This window comes from Equus przewalskii, chromosome 3, assembly GCF_037783145.1.
Source record: "Equus przewalskii isolate Varuska chromosome 3, EquPr2, whole genome shotgun sequence".
Classification (NCBI taxonomy): Eukaryota; Metazoa; Chordata; class Mammalia; order Perissodactyla; family Equidae; genus Equus; species Equus przewalskii.
The window spans coordinates 40,942,062-40,963,140 of record NC_091833.1 but is presented as its reverse complement, the minus strand read 5'-3'; the positions used below and the strand labels follow the sequence as shown (position 1 = coordinate 40,963,140).

At 36.4% G+C, this 21,079-nt stretch overlaps 1 protein-coding gene across 3 annotated transcripts in view; it reads right to left on the bottom strand.

Moving 5' to 3' along the window:
• The window catches only part of STPG2 (sperm tail PG-rich repeat containing 2), a 519,252-nt gene that overhangs the window by 487,374 nt on the left and 10,799 nt on the right, over positions 1 to 21,079 (bottom strand). For 2 of the 3 annotated variants that reach the window (XM_070614235.1, XM_070614237.1), the window contains exons 3-5: positions 18,485 to 18,643; positions 15,304 to 15,468; positions 1,251 to 1,363 (exon numbers count right to left, since the gene is read on the bottom strand). In XM_070614235.1, coding sequence (XP_070470336.1) covers positions 1,251 to 1,363; positions 15,304 to 15,468; positions 18,485 to 18,643 — 437 coding nt within the window. The remainder of the gene's footprint in view (positions 1 to 1,250; positions 1,364 to 15,303; positions 15,469 to 18,484; positions 18,644 to 21,079) is intronic. The other variant, XM_070614236.1, reaches the window with a different exon arrangement.

Below are 21,079 nucleotides of genomic sequence, written 5' to 3'. Positions count from 1 at the left end.
GAAGTGAAAAAATGAAAAGGACTCTAGAATAGAGTATAAATTCCCCCAAACAAGGACCACGTTTTATTCTTTTCATTTTCAGTTACTAAATTTAGTACCCCACACAAGCACGAATTGAAATGTTCAACAAATGAACAGCAGCAAGCAGCAAGCAAGAGCCTAAGCTATGTCACTGCTGGTGTACAGAGGTGTCTGGATCTGTCTAGCAAACTAACTGGATAGGTAATCACTGTGGGTCTTCTCACAAGAAAACTCATCCTATGAGAGAGAATCAGGCAGATAAGCTGGACCCTGTTAAAAAAAAAATTAATCATGGGGCTGGCCCCGTGGCCGAGTGGTTAAGTTCGCGCACTCCGCAGCTGGTGGCCCAGTGTTTCGTTAGTTCGAATCCTGGGCACGGACATGGCACTGCTCATCAAACCACGCTGAGGCAGCGTCCCACATGCCACAACTAGAAGAACCCACAACGAAGAATACACAACTATGTACTGGGGGGCTTTGGGGAGAAAAAGGAAAAAATAAAATCTTTAAAAAAAAAAATTAATCATGAAAAGCAGTGGTAGATCTTGAGGACAACATGGTATTTGTTACTCAATTTTGCCTTTCATGGATTCATGTCTAAGGCTTTACTGTAGGAGAAGGAGAAAATAAAGATAGAAGAGTTATTATGCCAGAAATATATTTCCTAGTTAAACTTCATAAATATTACCTCCAACCTAATGTTATAGTTCTGACACACACTAACTGAGAATGCCTTCTAAATCCATCCTGTAGTCAGAAAAATGGATACCAGAGCCAGGGACAAGATGGAGAATCCTGGGTCACCCTGTTTTATATTTTCTCTGATCTTTTGTCTATTGTATAATCAAAGACAGTACATTTTAGTACTTTATACATGGGCTGTATAATCGAACAGCCTCAGTTAAAGTCTAACTTTGCCACTTAAGAGCCACACGATCTTGAATATGTTATCTTCTTTGACCCTTGCATTTTCACTGATAAAATAGCTATAACAATAGTAATTACACAGGAACTTGCGAAAATTAAATAGGTAATACACGTGAAGCAGGTCGCACAGGATCTGGCTCACAAAAAAAGCAACAGTTTTCATACAGGTTACTCCAAAATAAAATTCCTCTTGGAGTTTTTCATACTGATTTTTTCTTCATAACAGCATAACCTAGTCTAAATTATTAGAATACTTTATAGTCAAGAACTACATTAAAGGTATACTATTCTTTTTTACTTACTGGACTATATCATACTGTCCAGGACCAGGCCCTGACTTTATGGGTAACTCTAGTCTTCCCAAAGAGTTGCCAAAATGTATCCCCTTGTATTTCAAAGTTGCATTGGAAAAATCCTGAAAAAAAAAAAAGTGAAGATGAGACATAGTTTAAATAAGTCATGAAACAATGTTTAACTTTACTTAAGTCTGAAATAGGGATAGCCTTAGTCAAGGAGGTTCCACTGGAAAATGCTAGTCTTCCCTGATATATCTCAAGCTAAGTCATCACCGCTGTGCCCCATCCCACTCCTGAGTCGGCCAAGATTCCCAGGAAGTGCCTGTAGTTCCAGCATATCCTCCACCAATATGAACAGCTTTGCTCTTGGCCGTAATTCAGCGATCTAACACCTTAAGGGCAACGAAAATAAGCTCCTCATCATTTACAAAAGGGAGGGAGGCAGAACTGTATGATTTAGGGAATGGGAAAGCCATGGCTTAATTAAATAGAAATTAAATTCAAATTCAAACATCACCAGCAAATACTAGATAACTTCTAATTACCTGCTATTTAAAACTATAACATATTCATGTAACATTTTTAAAGAGTAAGAAATACATAACAATAAATTAAAAACTACCCCCAATTCATTTTATTGTTAATGCTAGAGGTCAGGATCAACCTTTCATGACAAAGAAATTTTTGTGACATGAGAAATCAACAATCATCTTTCCTTTACATTCACTATAACAAATGTCAAAATTAAGCATGACCCATTAAAACGTTTACTTTAGACAAGTTAAAGCACCTGGCTTCATTGGAAACTAATAAAACAATAAAGTCTAATACAAGAACAGTAGCCTCTTACAGGAATTCTCTTCTGTTGACCTAATAGATTCTAAATTGAGCAATCATTTAAGAATTGTTTAAAATTCTTTTTTAAAATCTCATTTTTTAACTGATAGTAAAAGGTAAACTCTAGTCTCTTTAACTTATTTTTTAATTCACATTTGTAAAAATATAGTTTTAAAATAAGCTTGGATTATTAAAACAATCCTGAATAAAATCCCCATAACATAAATTTATAGTTCAACTACATAAAACAGTGTATCAGTTGTTCTAGGTGACTATTACTATTCTAGAACAGTAGAAACAATCTCTCTCAATTACCATTAAAATAATATTAATAAAATAAATAGTAATATTAGTAATTAAAAAGCATAGTTCCAGTTTAAAGTGTTGAATCAACTCCACATCTGCCCCACTCCCACCAAAATTTCAAAGGAAGTGTATAAAATAGACACAAATTATCAGTGCTACAAACTAAGAGGCAGTATCATTCACATTCCAAAACTTCAAGGAATTTCTGGAAAATATCGCACAGCAGAGACAAGAACCAGAAAAAGACCTCACTTCATACAAAAAAAAAAAAGAAACCCTCAACTGAACCCTGTTAATGTCCCCAGAAAGGCAGAAATTGGAGATAAGGATGGACTCTCGGGTAGTGAGTAGGGAGCAATTCTCAAAACTACTAATAAGCTTGGAGATTTGCACTAGTGCCATTACATAAAGTGATTAATGAGAACACTAATACCCACTCTATTCTTGGTATGAATGATTGAAAACAAATTGGAAGCACTGCCACTGACCCCTAATGAGGCCAGACTCTAGTTAGAGAGACACTGCTCCAGAAAGCTTTGGGATGCACAAAATCCAAAAAGAAGCTGGTACAGCACTAAAATTCCCTACTATGGGAAAATGCCTTTTACTATCTATAGCTTACCACCCAACAACTAGCCCTTAGATATTATAAAATACAAACACAATAAAACTAAACTTTCCATTCTACACCCACCTGATCTTAAAGAATCAAACAGGGGCCAACACAACCTCTGACAGAACTTTGATGTTTGCGTGAAGTGAAATGGGACCTTCATTTAATCTTTTTTCATAGATGCAATCTCATAGAGAAATTGATTTATAATGTTTCTAAAGCTTCCCCCTGCTTTGACTTTAGTAAATTCCCTTGCTTGGGGTAGTGGAGGATGCTGGAGCTGAGAATGGAGAAACAAGGAGTTACCAGCTATGTCCAAGTAAGATTTAGACATGTTTGGGAATGTCTGGTGAACTAACAGAGCAAATCAAGCAGAAGGTGAATGTGAAAACTTACCCTACGAGAAGCAGCTAATCATGATGACCCTCACCCAGTGAGAAAATCTTAGTGTCAAAAGCGTGGCAATACTAATAGCCAAGTATTTTCTGTTGACTGAATCTGCCTCCTAATAGACAGTCCCCACTGGATGTCAGCCTGTGTCCTATAGAGTGCAAAGGTGTTATGATAAAAATCTAAAAGACCTGTTTCATTAAAACACTGGTAAAATTTAGCGCTACTTTTAGACCCATCTAATACAGTATAAGACAAAGAAAGAAGAGCATTACCCCCCTCACTCCACCCCAGCTCATCACACAGCTTTAGCTGTGATCAAGCACATAGGTGGAAATTCCCAGCAGAGAGCACCATCTGGCAGAGACTGAAGTGCCTGGTGGAGCAGTAGCTGTCTCAGTGGAGACAGACTTGTTCAGGAGGATGGCTGAGATGGCCCCTGAGGAATTCTAGAAACACCTGGGAAGGGGAACTTGGCCAAAGGCTGGAGGTCCTGTACATCAATAGGAGGAGATAACATACATACATTTGAGTTATTAACATAATTATGACTCTCTTTAGTACCTACAATCCAACGAAGCCCAGGAAAATCTGCTATATAAATAAAAAGCATTAATCTTTATTTCCACTAGGAATATTTCCAGCACTGTAAGTGGTCTCAATGTGTTTAGATTATTTATATGAGGATCCTTTCTAGTGAATTATAACAAAAACAGCAGAGCGATATTTTCCCCTCTTCACTATGGACATTCAGCTTTAACATATGAAGCTACAACACTATAAAGCACTATATCAAAATAAGATATTATTATTATTATTGTCGTCTAGTTGATACATGATTCCTAAGCCCAGACCCTTGTCAATCCTAGAAGAAACAGAGCTATGAATAAAAATTGAAAGAGCTCTCCCACCAATTTCTACAACACATCAGGTGTACACTGCTTTGGCATCCCTCAGTATAACACAGAAGGAAATGAGGCAGTCAGATCATCCAAAGGCTTTGAGTCTGAGGGTGTAAAGACAAATGTTCTAACACCTCGCAGAATAGCACAGAAAAATGGCGCAGCCTGACATGGCAGGCAGAGCAGTGTATGGTATAGAGGAGTAGGGGAAGAAACACGGCATCCACTAGAGCAGCCAAAAGCACCCTGTGCCTTTGGGTCGGTGGCAACTCCAATGACTGCTGCCCCCTATAGCGCTTCTGGAAAAGAAAGGATGCTAAGCCACACAGCAATTTCTCCTGGTAAAGTAAGTGTTCTGGGCTGTCTTTCAAATGGAATTACCTAATAGAGCCATGGGTTTTAAAGTATACATACAGTTTTGATGGTAGGAAGAGCAAACTTTCTCATTTGTGTTGTACTCTATTTTTTCTAAGAAATGAAGCAGAATTTCATAATTCGGCAGACTTTAGGCATAATAAGCAGTGAAGTATACAAATGTAGAACTTTGTTCTTATATAATAGCCATATTAGATATGTTAGATATTTTATATATTTCAGGAAGTATATCTAGTATATTGATTTACTATAGCTTATATATTTGTAAAAAAAAATCAATATTTTAAAACAGAATATTCTGATAAATCATCTTTTACATCGCATTTTTATAGCCTAAAAAATACATGTTATGGTTTCATATTAATCCTTTTAACACAGCATTTCAGGACCTTGAGCAGAACTATGTCCAAGAAGCTTCCTTCAGGTTAATTTATATTGTTGTGATTTTTGTGGTTCAACTGCTTAACAATTCTTAAGGTAATCCAGTAGAAGGAAAGATTATACATATACATACACACAGACCATTCAAAGACATTAGCTAAATCCTTTTCCTATGTATACACTAAAGTTCATTGCATTTAAACCATGTGAGTTGACAACTTAACTACTAACTTCTGCAGTACTCAGGTAAGGGCTCAATCAGAAACCTAATTTAAAACGCTTTTAAAAATACAGACAGAAAATGAAGAAGAAATTGATGCACTCAGCTCAAAATCACACTCTCTTTATATCAAGGAGTGTTGACAATACCAACTTCAAGGTCACTGTCAACTTGAAAAGTCATTAGCAAATAAAATATGACAATTCAAGAAAACTCAGCATGGAGTGGCATTATTTTATATGAATGTTGACAATGAAATGAATGAAGAAGGGGCTATGCAACTTCCCCCCATGTATTTTCTATAATTAAGGATGGAAACAGAATTTATGAAGTCCCAAAGTGCACCAATTCAAACACTAATGGACTGCTTTCCAGTGTGGCAGCACGCATGCAGTTCCTAGCAGGTTATCATAGAAATATGTCAGTGTCATAATTCCAACCACAAACTGCTTGTGAAATCCACCTCTGAAAAGTAGATTTCTAATGGTTACCTGAGCTCTTCTAAAAAACGGAGAAGGACGCTAAATTCTGTAATTCAAAATGTTACACAAGATAATACAGAAAGAGAATTTCTCTTTACAGATTAAATATAGCTAAAACTTATTTGTTGGCTAGAGTCTTATACAATTCAATTTCAGAGTTGCTTCTATCTTGAAGCTATAAAAGATACGTCCAGCAGTTGTTATTCACCAATTCAGGGAATAACAACAATAATTACTCATCTATTTGATTATCTACTTAATTTTCTAGTAAAATTCACATTCGGAAACTGAGCCCACATATAGTATTATCTCAAAAAGCAGCTGAAGATATATATAGAATTATCAGAAATTTAGATGATATTTGAATTAATGTTACTATAGTATCAATTTCACAGTATTCTGTGAAGAACTTGTGTTTTTTTTCTGCAGGAAAAACAAGAAAATAAAGTCTTCAGCTACTAAGCTTTGATACTCTATCTCTAATTCTCCCAAATTCAAGATGGAGATTTCAAAAATACTGCAATTCAATTCAAATTAAACTTATTGAATCATCTTGAGTATTAAGAACTATGTCTTTAATTTATATGTAAATCTATATTTTTACATGTTTTCTTAAATTATATCTAGATTTTTATTCTAATAAATACAAATTGGATTGACTCAATAATAACTAAAGTAGGTCATCAAATAAACTGGACCTATTAAAATCGTGGAATAAGTTTCCTTCTTGTTTCCTTCTTCTAGGAATAATAATTTATCAAGAAAGAAATCAAATTTTATATGTCAAAGAAACGTTTATTCATATATGAAAAAGGTTTTGTACATCTAGGGAAGCTTAGAGGCACTATTCTGGCCTTCTAATAGATGATATATTATTCCAAAACAAAGAAATAGTATACATAAAAAATGTAATTTTAAAACAAGAATAACATTTTGAGATTTAAGTTAAGAGTTATCAGAGAACTGTTTAAGCTAAGGCCAAGGATCTGACTACTGTGAAAAAAGAAAATACTAGTTTCAACACATTAAACCAACGTTCTTTCCCAGGATATTTTGGATAAGGAAGCTTAGCACAAAGAGCTTAAGCAACTTGGCCAAGGACAAGTAACTATTAAATGGTGAAGCCAAGAAACAAATGCAGGCAGTCTAGCCCCATTACACCACCTCCCACAACTTTCCTTTATCTTGGACAAACTACACTGACACCAGACCAGAGGACTTCCACTAATTTCACTGTAATTTTTACAGAATTTATCTCCATTGTTCTTCTAAGGATATCTTACTCAAATATCTAAGACACTGGTAATGTCTGTTGATGATGAATAAATATTGTGATATTAACAGTATGATGGGACAGTCAAGGCCTGGAAAACCAGATACAGCACAGAGAGGGGGAGCAAAATACTCTTGGGACAAAAGACGCTACAGCCAGAAAGAAACAGGAATTCTCAAGGTAAGAACAGAAGACATATCTATAACTTACAATATCCTTACTCTTCATTTTACCAGAGGTAACCTGGTTCTTCATAAGTTTTATAGCATGAAGCAGTCCATCAGGTCTTAAACTATCTGTATTTGAACATAAAATGTATCATTTCTAGTATGTTCCACAATCAACAGGAATCTAAAGGAGGAGTTACAAACCAAAAATAAAATAATACTGGCTTATGTATTTACCTTTACCTTTGTTCTTTATTTCTTTGTGTGGATTTGAGCTATTGTTTAATGACCTTTCATTTCAGCCTGAAGAACTCCCTTTAGTATTTATTTTAGGGGGTGTACTAGAGATAAATTCTATCAGTTCCTGGTTATCCAGGAATGTCTCAATTTTGCCTCCATTTTCAAAGAATAGTTTTGCTGATTACAGAATTCTTGATAGGCAGTCTTCTTTTTTCAGCACTTCGAACATATCATCCCATTGCCTTCTGGCCTCCATGGTCCCTGGTAAGCTAGCTGTTAATCTTATTAGGAATTCCTTGTCACTTCTCTTGCTGCTTTCAAGATTTCTTTGTCTTTTTCTTTCAATAGTTTGACTGTGATGTGTCTAAGTGTGCATATCTTTTCAATTATACTACTTAGAATTCACTGAGCCTCTTATATCTGTAGATTAATGTTTTTCATCAGATTTGGGATGTTTTCAGCCATTATTTCCTCAAATATTCTCTCTGACTCTTTCTTTTTCTTCTCTCCTTCTAGGATTCTCATTATGCATATGTTGGTACACTTGATGGTGCCCCACAATTATCTGAGGTTACGTTTATTTTCTTCCTTCTTTTTTCCTTCTGCTCATCAGACTGCATATCAATTGACTTGTCTTCAAGTTTGCTAATTCTGTCTTTTGCCAGTTCAAAACCATTATTGAATCCCTCTAGTGAATTTTTCATTTCCATCATTGTACTTTTCTATTCCGGAATTTCTACTTGCTTTTTTTTCCCTATAATTTCTGTATCTTTATTGATATTCTGTATTTGGTGAGACACTGTTCTTATATTTTCCTTTAGTTCTAGTTATACATAGCTATACATAGTTTCCTTTCCTACTGTGAATATACTTAAAACAGCTTATTTAAAGACCATCTAATAAGTCCAACACCCTGGCTTCCTCAAGAATAGTTTCTGAGATTATTAGGAAGATGGTGGTGTAGGCAGACTCTGAACTCACTTCCTCCCACAGACATAACCAATTTACAAAGATTCGTGGAACAATTACCCCTGAGAGAAAACTGAAAACCAGATAAAAAGAACCCCTGCAACAAGGCTCAGTCCTGACTGAGGTGGAAGAAGCAGAAATTCCTTTCTGAAGAGGAAAAAAGCCATTTTTGCAAGTCGCAGCACTTCATAGCCAGTTGGGAGCAATCCTAAGGTATGTAGCCTTCCCTGGAGGAGCCAGGGACCTGAGCAGGGGAGTGTTACTGCTATAAGCATCCTTTGGACTCAGCACAACCAAGACAAGTGTCATAATATCTGGCTTTGCTGGCTACTAACAACAATGGGGAACACCCCCAGAAAAGCTATCAGACATAAGGGGGGGGGGGGTAAGCTGGCTCTAAAAGGGCCTATGCACAAATTCACCCATTTTGCAAAGCAACCTAAAATGACAAGAAAAAAAGGTGCACAGTCCTTTGGCGAAAAAACACTCACCTGGTAGGCTCTGAGTGCATCGTGGTGAGATGGGAGACCTCTCCAGGGACTGAGACATTGGTGGCAGCCATTACTGTGACCTAGTACAGGCGTGCTGACACAGAGGCAGGCAGACAGATGCCATTGGAGTTCTTCCTCCAGCCTGTTAGCCCAGGGTCTGCCCCAATTTAGCACCAATTTAATCCATCTCAGCCAGGGTGGGAAGCTTGCCCTAGGGACTGGCCCCACCCAATGGAAAACCCTCAGGCAACTTGTGGGCTACATAGGCTGGGTGTCTGGATCCTCTGCAGCCAGGTGAGCGAGTCTACCTCTGTGGGTCAGGGCACGCATGAGGAGCAGGTAGAGTGAGTGGGGCATTGGTGGAGTGTGTGGGGCCTCTGCAGTGGGGTGACTGGGTCCACTTCACTGGGTCATGACATGTGCAAGGGGCAGGACTGCATTTACGGTGTGTGTGGCCCTGTGGGTCATGGGGTTTATCAGCTGCAGAAGACTAGTACTTCTTAAACAGCCACATAGGGGATCGGCCCCACCTTCCAAAGCCTGAAACAATTGGATGCTCCCATTCCAGGGGCCAGCCCAACTCAGCTGAAATAGTGAGAGAGCTAACAACAGCCTCACAGGCCAGAGGCCTAAAGCAATAGTAAGCTCCTGAGCCTAGCAACCAGCCATGTTGAGGGCCTACTGACTTAACAGGAAAATTTCAACAGGAATGTGCTATTAGACCTTTCAGCCAACTGTGCTCAGGCTCCCCACACTCAATAAAGTGACTGAAGGCTTCACAGCAGCCACACGCAGCTGAAGATTACAACCAGCCAGCCAGGGGAACAGCCTAGCCTCCCTGGGCACCTGCAGCAAGAGCAACCCTGCCACAAAAGATGGACACATGTAGCCCACACAGGAATCACTCTCAGACCATTTGGAACTGGTGACAAGAGAGAAGGACACTGCTGGGCCTCATGAGGCATCTCTTACATAAGGACACCTCTCCAAGATCAGAAGACCCACCTAATACATATATATAAGCACAGAGAAAGAATCAAAATAAGGAGGCGAAGGAATACATTCCAAGTAAGGGAATGGGACAAAACCCCAGAAAAAGGACTAAATGAAACAGAAACAATCTACCTCATAAAGAGTTCAAACAAAAACTCAAAAGTATGCTCACTGATCTTGGGAGAAGAATGGATGAATTCAGTGAGAACATCAACAAAGAACTGGAAAACAAAAAAGAATCAATCAGAAATGAAGAATACAATACAAGAAACAAAAAAATTCACTAGAGGGACTCAATAGCAGTGTAGATGATACAGAAGAATGGATCAGTGAGCTGGATTAAAGACTAGAGGAAATCACCCAGCCTGAAGAGATAAAAGAAAAAAGAATTAAAAAGGACAAGAACAGTCTAAGGGACCTCTGGGACAACAGCAAGCATGCTAACATTCCTATTATAAGAGTCTCAGAAGGAGAAGAGAGAGACAAATGGGCAGAGAACTAATTTGAAGAAATAATGGCTGAAAACTTTCCTAACGTAAGGAAGGAAACAGACATACAGATATAGGAAGCACAAAGAGCACCACACAAGATAAACCCAAAGAGGCCAAACTAAGACACATTATATTTAAATGTTAAAAATTAAAAATAAAGAGAGAATTCTAAAAGTCCCAAGAAAAAGGCAACAAGTAACATACAAAGGAAACTCGATGAGGCTAATAGGTGACTTCTCAGCAGAAACCATACAGGCTAGAAGGGAGCAGCACAATATATTTAAAGTGCTGAAAGGAAAAAATCTACAGCCAAGAATACTCTAGCCAGCAAGGTTATCATTCAGAATGGAAGGAGACATAAAGAATTTCCCAGATAAGCAAAAATCAAAGGAATTTATCACCAAGAAACTGGGTTAACAAGAAATGCTAAAGGGACTTATTTAAGTGGGAAAGAGAAGACCACAAATAGGAATAAGAAAATTATCAAAAAGAAAAAAGGCAATAAAATCACTGGTAAAGTCAAAAATACAGTAAAGTTAGCAGATCAACCACCTATGAAGATACTATGAAGGCCAGAAGACAAAAGTACTAAAATTACCTATTTCAATGATAAGAGGGTAATGGATACACACACACAAAAAGGGGTTAGATATGATATCAAAAACATAAAATGTGAGAGGAGAGTAGTAAAAGAGTAGAGCTTTTAGAAAGAGGTCAAACTAAAGAGAATATCAACTTAATATAGATTGCTATATAAGTAGGTTATTCTATATAAACCTCATGGTAATCACAAACCAGAAATCTATAATTAATATACAAAAAATTAAGAGAAAGGAAACCAAACATAAATACTAAAGAAAACCATCAAATCACAAAGGAAGAGAGCAAGAGAAGAAGAAAGGAACAGAGAAGAACTACTAAAACACCCAGAAAAAAAGTAACAAAATGACAATTAGAACATAGCTACTTTAAATGTCAACAGACTAAATGCTCCAATCAAAAGGCATAGGGTGGTCGATTGGATAAATACACAAGACCCATATATATGATGAATACAAGAGGCACATTTCAGTCCTACAGACACTCATAACCTGAAAATGAAGGGATGGAAAAAGATACTTGATGCAAATGGAAATGAAAAGAAAGCAGGGGTAGCAATACTTCTGTTAGACAAAATAGACTTTAAAACAACAACTGTAACGAGACAAAGAAAGGCACTACATAACGATAAAGGGAACAATCCAACAAGAGGATATAACTATTGTAAATAACAATTGGGTCAATGAAGGAAAAAAGAGAGAAGGCTCAAACAAATAAAATAAGAAATGAAAGCGGAGAAATTACAACAGATACCTCAGAAATACAAAAGATTATAAGAGAATACTATGAAAAGCTATATGCCAAAAATTGGATATTCTACAAGAAATGGATAAATTCTTAGAATTACATAACCTTCCAAAACTGAACCAAGAAGAAATAGAGAATTTGAACAGACCAATCACCAGTAAGGAGAGCAAAACAGTAATTAAAAATCTCCCCAAAAATGAGAGTCCAGGACCAGAGGACTTTCCTTGTGAATTCTACCAAACATTCAAAGAAGACTTAATACCTATACTTCTCAAACTCTTCCAAAAAATTGAAGAGGAGGGGAGGCTTCCAACTCATGCTATGAAGCCAACATTACCCTGATACCAAAACCAGACAAGGACAATACAAAAAAAGAAAATTACAGGCCAATATCACTGATGAACATCGATGTAAAAATCCTCAACAAAATACTAGCAAATCAAATACAACATATTAATACAACAGTACATTAATCAAATACAACAATACATGGTGATCATATACCATGACCAAGTGGGATTTATTCCAGGGATGTAGAGATGGTTCAACATCTGCAAAGTAATCAACATGATACACCACATTAACCAAACAAAGAGTAAAAATCATATGATCGTCTCAATAGATGCAGAGAAAGCATTTGATAAGATACAGCATCCATTTATGATAAAAACTCCAAATAAAATGGGTATAGAAGGAAATTACCTCAACATAATAAAGCCCATATAGGACAAACCCACAGCAAATATCATTCTCAATGGAGAAAAACTGAAAGCTATCCCTCTAAGAACAGGAACCAGACAAGGATGCCCACTGTCACCACTCTTATTTAACATAGTATCGGAAGTCCTAGCCAGAACAATCAGGCAAGTTTACAAGTCAGCTTGCCTTCACTTCCTGCTTATGTAGAGCCTCAAAGTCACCTAGAGGCGAGAGCTTTGCACCTTTCTCAAGTCTGTTTTTTGCAGTGATGGGTTAGCAATTATGAGACTATTTTCAGTGTTTTATAGGATTAAGCAAATAAGTAAATATATTGAGGATAATGGGAATGAGGTTTCTCATTGTGAAAGAAGGGAGTTCAAATATGGAAAAGGAGAGACTAGAACAAATCTGTGGTGTAGGATTAGAATTGTAGGTATCAGTATAAACTCAAAGTTTTCAATAGACAGATAGACAAGAAATAAGTATAAATTTCTAACTCTGTCCAGTGAGTTGGCCTGGAAGCGACGACACCTCAGTAGCAATGCATGCACCTAGTGAACTGAACTTGTTTTGAAATACCATTCTCCACGAAATGGAAGTAGGGCTTCTTGAAAAAAGGGCTGATTCCAAGGCTGGGGCAGGGAAAAAAGTCAGGTAACCCTGGAATATCTTATTGTGCCAGAAGGTAAGGAAATGCTCAAAGAATGAACAGGATATGTCAGAAAGACAAAAGCAGCAGCTTGAAAGGGCTCCCAAGGGTCAAATCTGAGGTAATTTAAACCTCAATAAATAATGAGAGTAATAAATAATAACTCCTTGAGTAAAACAGGAATTCATGAATACATAAATGGGCAAGAAGATAAAACTCTCCTTTATAGTAAAGTGTCAACAATAAATGTTAATGAAAACATGGGTTTAGAAAACCACCAAAGACATATGCTACAAAATAAATAGCCTGTACTCTTCAACGAAAAGTCAAGGTTACAAAAAACAAACAAAGACTGAAGAACTGTTCCAAATTAAAGGAATCTAAGGAAACATGATAACTAAATGCAACAATATAATACCAGATTGGACTCTGAACCAAATTTTTTTGTTTTTAAAGGATATCATTGTGATAATTAGAAATATTTTTAAAGATCTGTAAATTAGATAATAGTCTACATAAATGAAAATTTCCTGAGTTTCATCATTGCATTGTGGTTATAAAAGAGAATGTCTTCGTCTTAGGAAACTTACATTGAAGTATTTAGGGGTAAAGGGGCACCATGTCTGAAACATATTCTCAAATTGCTTAATAAAAATAATAATATAAACATGTAGAAAGAAACAATGATAAAGCAAACATGATAAAGTGTTAACTGCAGAATCTGAGTGAAAGGTATATGGGAATTCTTTGTATTATTCTTACAACTTTTCTATCAGTTTGAAACTATTTTGAAATTTAAAATTACTTTTTAAAAAAGAGACTTACTGACTGGGAACAATGAATGAATTAGATCTAACATATCCATACAGTTAAATCTGGAGAATATAACATCAAGTAAAATAGCAAGCAACTTACGTATCAGATAATACCATTTACTTAAATTTTTAGATCACATAATATATATCGTTATTCATGAATGTAATAAAAATTTAGTGTTTACTTTGGAAAAGGGAAAAGAATGGAGGGAGGGAAACTGGGTAGGGTAATAATTGTAATAATGTATTTATTTTAAAATATAGCTAACTCAAGTGTGATAAGATTCTAATACGTGTTACATGTGATGGCACGTACATAGGTATCTGTTATTATGTTTCTACTATTCAATGTGTAATTATATAAATTACAATAAAAATTTTAAGAAAAAACTCTTAACAATTCAAAGAATCTAAGACTCCAAAATGCCCCAGTATTCCTATTGCTGCAAGCCAAATGGTTTCTGAAGGTGCTTGAGCCTAAGTGCAAAGATAGAGACACATAGAAATAAAAAGTTGAGTATAGGGCGAGAAGGTCAAGTCAAATCCTGAGAAAATCTATTCTTTCCCCAAGGTTTCTCTTGAGCTTCTCCTTAAGTCTACATATAATTTTTGCCATTTTCCTCACCAGGATTACTTCTTTCAGATCTTATAAAAGTATAAAAGACAACAGGTACAAAGCATTATGTACTTAAATCAGACATACTATCTACATTCATACATAACTCATACATTTCAACCTGCTGAAAGAAATTTTGACTCAACTCTGGCCAGGTATGAAATTTAAAACCTGGATGAGATGGATCTATTATATTATGTTTTATATTTTAATCAGAGAGAAGCTCCTTATCTTTCTTACAATCATCTGTGAAAGAAATAATGCTTATACTATAAGATTCAAATTCTTTTATAAATAAAATGCTCTTTTTCTCTTTCAAACTCAGGCAAAGAATATCTATGTATTGCATACGATTATACATTGCAGCAGACACGTCTAGGAAATTAAACTGCTTCCTCTTCCTCCTACCTACAGTTAGACCATATTTCTACATTTCCCAGCCCCCTCGGCAGTTAAGTGTGTCCACGTGACTGAGCTTTAACTCCCAGGTCTGGCCTACAAAAATCTCCTGCTAGCAATCCTCCATCCTCTTTCGCCTTCTGCCAGCTGGATACAAATGACACCAGGGCCCTCGGGGACGACAGGAACATGCATGGAACACGCCTGTGTCCCTGAATCTCTACATGGAGGAAAGTCTCTTATCAACAAGGAACAACCATATGAATGACAAAAAAAGAATGTTGTTGTATTAGGCCACTGAGATTTGGGGGACTCTTTGTTACCACAGTTAGTGTTACATTAACTGAAACATGCATAATCCTAAACAATCTCCCAATTGTCAATATGAAATGCATTATACTCACAAATTGAGGTTTGTAGTAGGCTGGACCTAGCGTGCTGTCACTAGCAGGTGGAAAATGTTTTATAATACTGCCATCCTCCTTAATATGATAACCATATGACTGTCCACAAGAAGGAATTGAAGGAACATAAACACTTCTAGAAACTGTAGGTGCCCTGGAAATTTTCTGTAAGGAAACATTTTATACGATTTACTCAAAGGCAAGAGAAGGAATGAAGAACCAAACATTTAAAATTTACTAAAAGGCAACTATTAAATATTGACTTACTGAGTTTCATAATATAAACCAAAAATGTTTGTTTTATCAAACTAATTTATTTATTTACTTGGAGGGTTTTTTGGTGAGAAAGATTGGCCCTGAACTAACATCTCTTGCCAATCTTCCTTTTTTTGCTTGAGTAAGATTGACAATGAGCTAACAGCTGTGGCAGCCTCCCTCTATTTTGTATATGGGATGCTGCCATAGCATGGCTTGATGAGTAGTGTGTAGGTCCACGCCCATGGGATGTGAACCTGCAAACCCCGGGCCACCAAAGTGGAACGCAAGAACTTAGCCACCAGGCCAACCTCTCTATAAAACTAATTTAAAAGAGTGAATTCAAGTCTCACCTCATCATATAAACCAAGATTATATATACCATTACTATTGAAGCCACCTGAAGAGGCAAGGAGTCTCTCTCACTCGGCTCAGTTATTTATCTTGCTTAGTAAAGCAAGTATTACTGATTTTAAAAACAGGCATTCATTACTACAGTTACATCAACAATCAGCAGTTCAAAGAGGCTACTTGTGCTTTCTTATCACAGTGTCTGCCGAGCAAAATCAAATTTTATATTTTTCTGTAACATTTCCTGGCTTCCTTCCTTCCCAGTTCCTGACTTATCTCCATATTACTGGTGCACTGCATAAATATCCTAGTTATGCAAACTATGTGGCAAGGAAAATGTCTATACTGACAAAAGGAAATAAAAAACATAAAATATAAAATTGACTTTATGTATATGCAGCTATTTAAGTTATGTGAAATTACATATGTGTAGAAAGTCATATACATACATGACTTAATACTGAAAGGAGCTGTGCAAAAATTAACAGAATTATCAACATAAGAGTCAGAAATTTTAGGGTGATTATCCTTTCTTCAAAATTTCCTTTAATGTAAAATATCTTATAATTTAAATAAAAATAGGAAGGAGTAACATACGTTAGAAATACTAGCATAAAATATATCAAATAAAATAACACACTTAAAAGATTTAGTTATCCAGAAAATTATTTATTAAGGATATATTGATCCTCTGTAGTTTCTGAATAAACAAATAAATGCTATAGTTGAGTACACTCACGCCCAATACACAGTTATGTTATAAACACACCATCCCTGGCAGAATCTTACCTTTTTTATCATCAGAGACAACTATTAAGTAGTTTCAGGATACTTCAGAGACTGATTACCAAATTAAAAAAGGAAAGTATTGAATGGTTTCCCCTCCATTCACTGCTTCCAAAAATTATTTGCACAATGTCAAGACTCTCCAAAATATAGCCCCTGCCTCTTTCTCCATCCTCTATTTTTGCTATAGATCCTGTACTCCAAGTATTCCAAAGAACTGAACACACCACGCTATTAAATACTCACTGTCTTTATTCACGTGGTTTTTCTCTGCCTGGAGCGGTTTTTCCCATTCTTTTTAACTAGTTAGCGAATCCTCCTTCAGGATCCAGTTTGATTGTGATATCTCCATTCCCTCCAAAAGCTCTCCACTATGGGATACTAGCGAACATTTTATTATGATATATGTTTATTAAAATAGCACTTCATCAACTGTTTCATGCTGAATTTCATTCATTACTTCCCTGTTAAAATTACAGATCCAAGGGAGCAGTCACTTGTCTTCTATGTATTATCAGAGCCTAGCATCCTGTCTGGTACACAAAATGACTCAAAAAATGTCTGAGGGTCAGCCTCGATGGCCTAGTGGTTAAAGTTCAGTGTGCTCTGCTTCGGCAGCCCAGGTTCAGTTCCCAGGCAGGGAACCACACCACTCCTCTGTTAGGGGCCATGCTGTGGCAGCAGCTCACATTAAAAAAAAAAAAAAAAAAAAAGGAAGATTGGCAACAGATGTTAGCTCAGGGCAAATCTTCCTCAGCAAAAAGAAAAATGTCTGAGAAACCCTTGCATGAGTAAATAAATATTTACTTTGTCCCCACACATGAAATAGCTGATATTTAAATACACTTATAAACCTTAACCTCATTGTCATTGCACTGACATTATTCAACTGAGTACTTAGCCCTAAAATATCCTCCTAAACCACAAACTGATTAAAATTTAATTAATATGAGCTATGTGAAGGAGTTACAGAAAAAGAAGAGGGAACCACTCTAAATAAACCATGCCCCAAATCTGCTAGATTATATTATTTATTTCAAAGGGGTAGGCCTTTGGTATAAAAATTATTCATTATACAACACAAACCTACCCTTTTAAACATATCACCTGCTAGTCTTCTACACAGATTCTTAGCTCCAGTCAAAATAATCTCATTGTCCTCCACAAGATCCCACTTCTCTATCTTCACTCATGTAGCTCTCCTTGCCTGGAATGCATACTCTAACCCTAGTTTTCAAGGCCAGCCTCCTCTATAAACCCTCTACCAAGTACACTCCCATAATGCAGTAGTCCTCCTTTAAATTCCTATGGCATTTAATTGCATGCTCATTCATTTAGTACCTGTCACATTTCATATTGCATTAGTAGTAATCTATATATCTCTCACCCACCTAAATTTTAGGCTTTTTTATTTCAGGAATCATTTTTTAAATTTCACGGTATTATTAACAGTACTTAACACAGATTTTCCTCTCTATACATATAGGTAAACCACTCAGGTGGTTTTTAAAATCTCCCTTACTTTTTGTTCACCATAGACACTGGAAATATTTATAGATTTATCAAAAGCCAAAATGAAGTCAGATGTTTATACAGTTAAAAACTAAAGTTTATAAACATCAAGTACTCATTTAATTATAAAATAACTACAATGTGGATAGTAATAAACCTACTAATTTTTATAGTAAGCCTTTTTAAATGTACTTATCACATAAGACATTAAATCTTTTCTGTTTTATTTTAACTAAAAGAAATGTAATTACAAGCATAATTTAAAACAGCAACGTACTGAGTGAAGATGCTCTTTAGCCTCTAGTGCTTTTCTGTTCACAATATCTAACATTCCGGGAGAGGACTGATCATAGCTTGCTGGTCCTGGACCATCTGAAATAAACTTCTTAAAACGTTTCTCCCGGTTTTGTAGACTATGGCCTCCTTTTATGTGATACTAAATTAGAGGAAAAACATCATGAAATAATTAAAAGCAGCACTTTAATACCTATTTGATGAATATTACATATTAATATGAACAAATAGTTTCAAATCCCAACCTGAGATAGTTAAAGCTCTTGACTGAAGACATAGTTCTAGCAAAAGAGGATAATAAGAGAAGACGACAATTACAGCTGTCAATTTTAACTCCGAACTCAAACTAAAATTTATCATCCTTAGAGAATGCTAAGAGAATGCAAAACTCAGTTTTAAAACAGGAATCAGAGGCAAAGGAATCTCCAAAACTATGGAGTAAGAATAAAGAGAGTATGTATATAGGCCCCTGGAGAATTTGTACCTCTGAAACAAGCTAAAAATGCCAGCACTCATGCTGCAAGCTAAAAGAAAACCTTCCAAGCTTGTTTAGGATTAATTATTTTCATGAGTAACATTTTGGTCATTTCCAGGGACATTGATGTAGGCTTACTGGCAACAGCTTGGTTTTATGCATGAGTTTTAAACATTGTTTATTGCAGAGAAGGCACTAGGAGGAATCTTCCATGCCTCTCCATGCCACACATTTGGATTTTCTAGAATCAGAAAATTATCAACCAGCTAACAGCCAATTAATTCAGATGAAATTCCATCACACTAGTTTCAACAAACAGTCACGGTGCAGTCATTTCAAAGATGATTCATAGTAATAGTGGTTGGCATCTGATTGATCAGATAAGTTTTTTTAAATTTATTGATTTACTGCAGACCTTTTCACATGCTGTGTACATGTCAGCTGTTCACAATCACTATTAACTGAGCCTATCTCTAGTTTGCATCTTATTCAGCTGCATTCAGCTTTTAAGAAATACACAAAAGAGGTCTGCTTTCAAAAAACGAGTCAAATTATATTCTTAGATAACCAGTTCACCACTTTATTACTGCTTTAAATAGATCACAATCCCCATGTTTAAAGAGTTGGGATCTTTAATAATAGACTTTAATGATTTTGCGAAAACATTAACATTACAAGCCAGATAAAAGTACAATCATGTGAGGGCCAGCCCCATGGCATAGTGGTGGGGATTAGTGCATTCTGCTTTGGTGGCCCGGATTCCTGGCTTCGGATCCTGGGCATAGACCTGCACCACTCATCAGTCATGCTGTGGTGGCGACCCACATGTAAAGTGGAGGAGGACTGGCACAGATGTTAGCTCAGGGCTAATCTTCCTCAGCAAAAAAAAAAAGTAAAATCCTGTGAAAAGAGAAGACCTCCTCAAATTTTGATTCTTTGAAAGCAATTACCATAGACTCCATGATCTTACATTTTAAACTGCAATTTGAATTTATACTGAATACTTCAACTAGAAGACAGTAAAATCAATCTAATCCAATTTTTTTAAACTGGTACAAATTAACCAGGATTTTTTTTTCAGATTATTCATATTTTCATAATCACCAATTCTACTGACCTTACAAGAGGTTAGAAAAGCAATTGCCATATGTCAAATAAATGACCCAAAAATTATATTACCAAGTAATTATACATTTTATAGGAAAACCTGTGAGAAAGTGGTCTTACTACTTCTTGAGTACTGCACTTTGTCTGTATGCTATGGTTATTGGATGAGTTATTACATTGTCAGCAACCTCCCAAGATTATAGGAGGCAGAGTCTCACCTGCAGGGTGAGGCCATGCACTGTATCACACGTAATATTCTGTCATTCAGCTGTAGTGAGGTGTACCTCTCAGATCAAAAATCAAACCTAATTTGGACATCTATTCCCAGGCCTAGGTAATGAGAAGTACGAAACAAACTATTATCTGGACCCAGGGAGGAGATCCTCACATCTAGAACCATTCTCATGCAGCAAGGAATAAGGCGGTACCTGCCATGCAGAGACAGGTCAGAAAGTGGAAGAGAATAGAACTAGAAAACATAGGTGAAATTTGTACTGACCCTTTGGAGTGGGAATCACCCTAGGAAACAAAATATGGACAGAACAAGGGATGTGACTTAACAGGCTAATTATCTATCAAAGGGTCAGAAGACCACACTGTCAACTTGATTCTTCTGCTTCTTTTACTTTCTTTTTTTTAAAGATTTTATTTTTCCTTTTTCTCTTCAAAGTCCCCGGGTACATAGTTGTGTATTTTTAGTTGTTGGTCCTTCTAGTTGTGGCATGTGCGATGCCGCCTCAGCATGGCCTAATGAGCGGTGCCATGTCTGCACCCAGGATCCGAACCGGTGAAACCCTGGGCGGCGGAAGTGGAACGCACATACTTAACCACTCAGCCCCGGGGCTGACCCCTCTTTTATTTTCTTAATTTCCTTTATGTTATTTTCTACTAAGCAAACTTCCTTTTGAAAAAAATTAGCATGCTTCATATATGCTAAAAGAAACAAAGGAAAAGCAATTTGGCCTATAATTGAGCAAAAGCTGTAAAGGCAAAAAG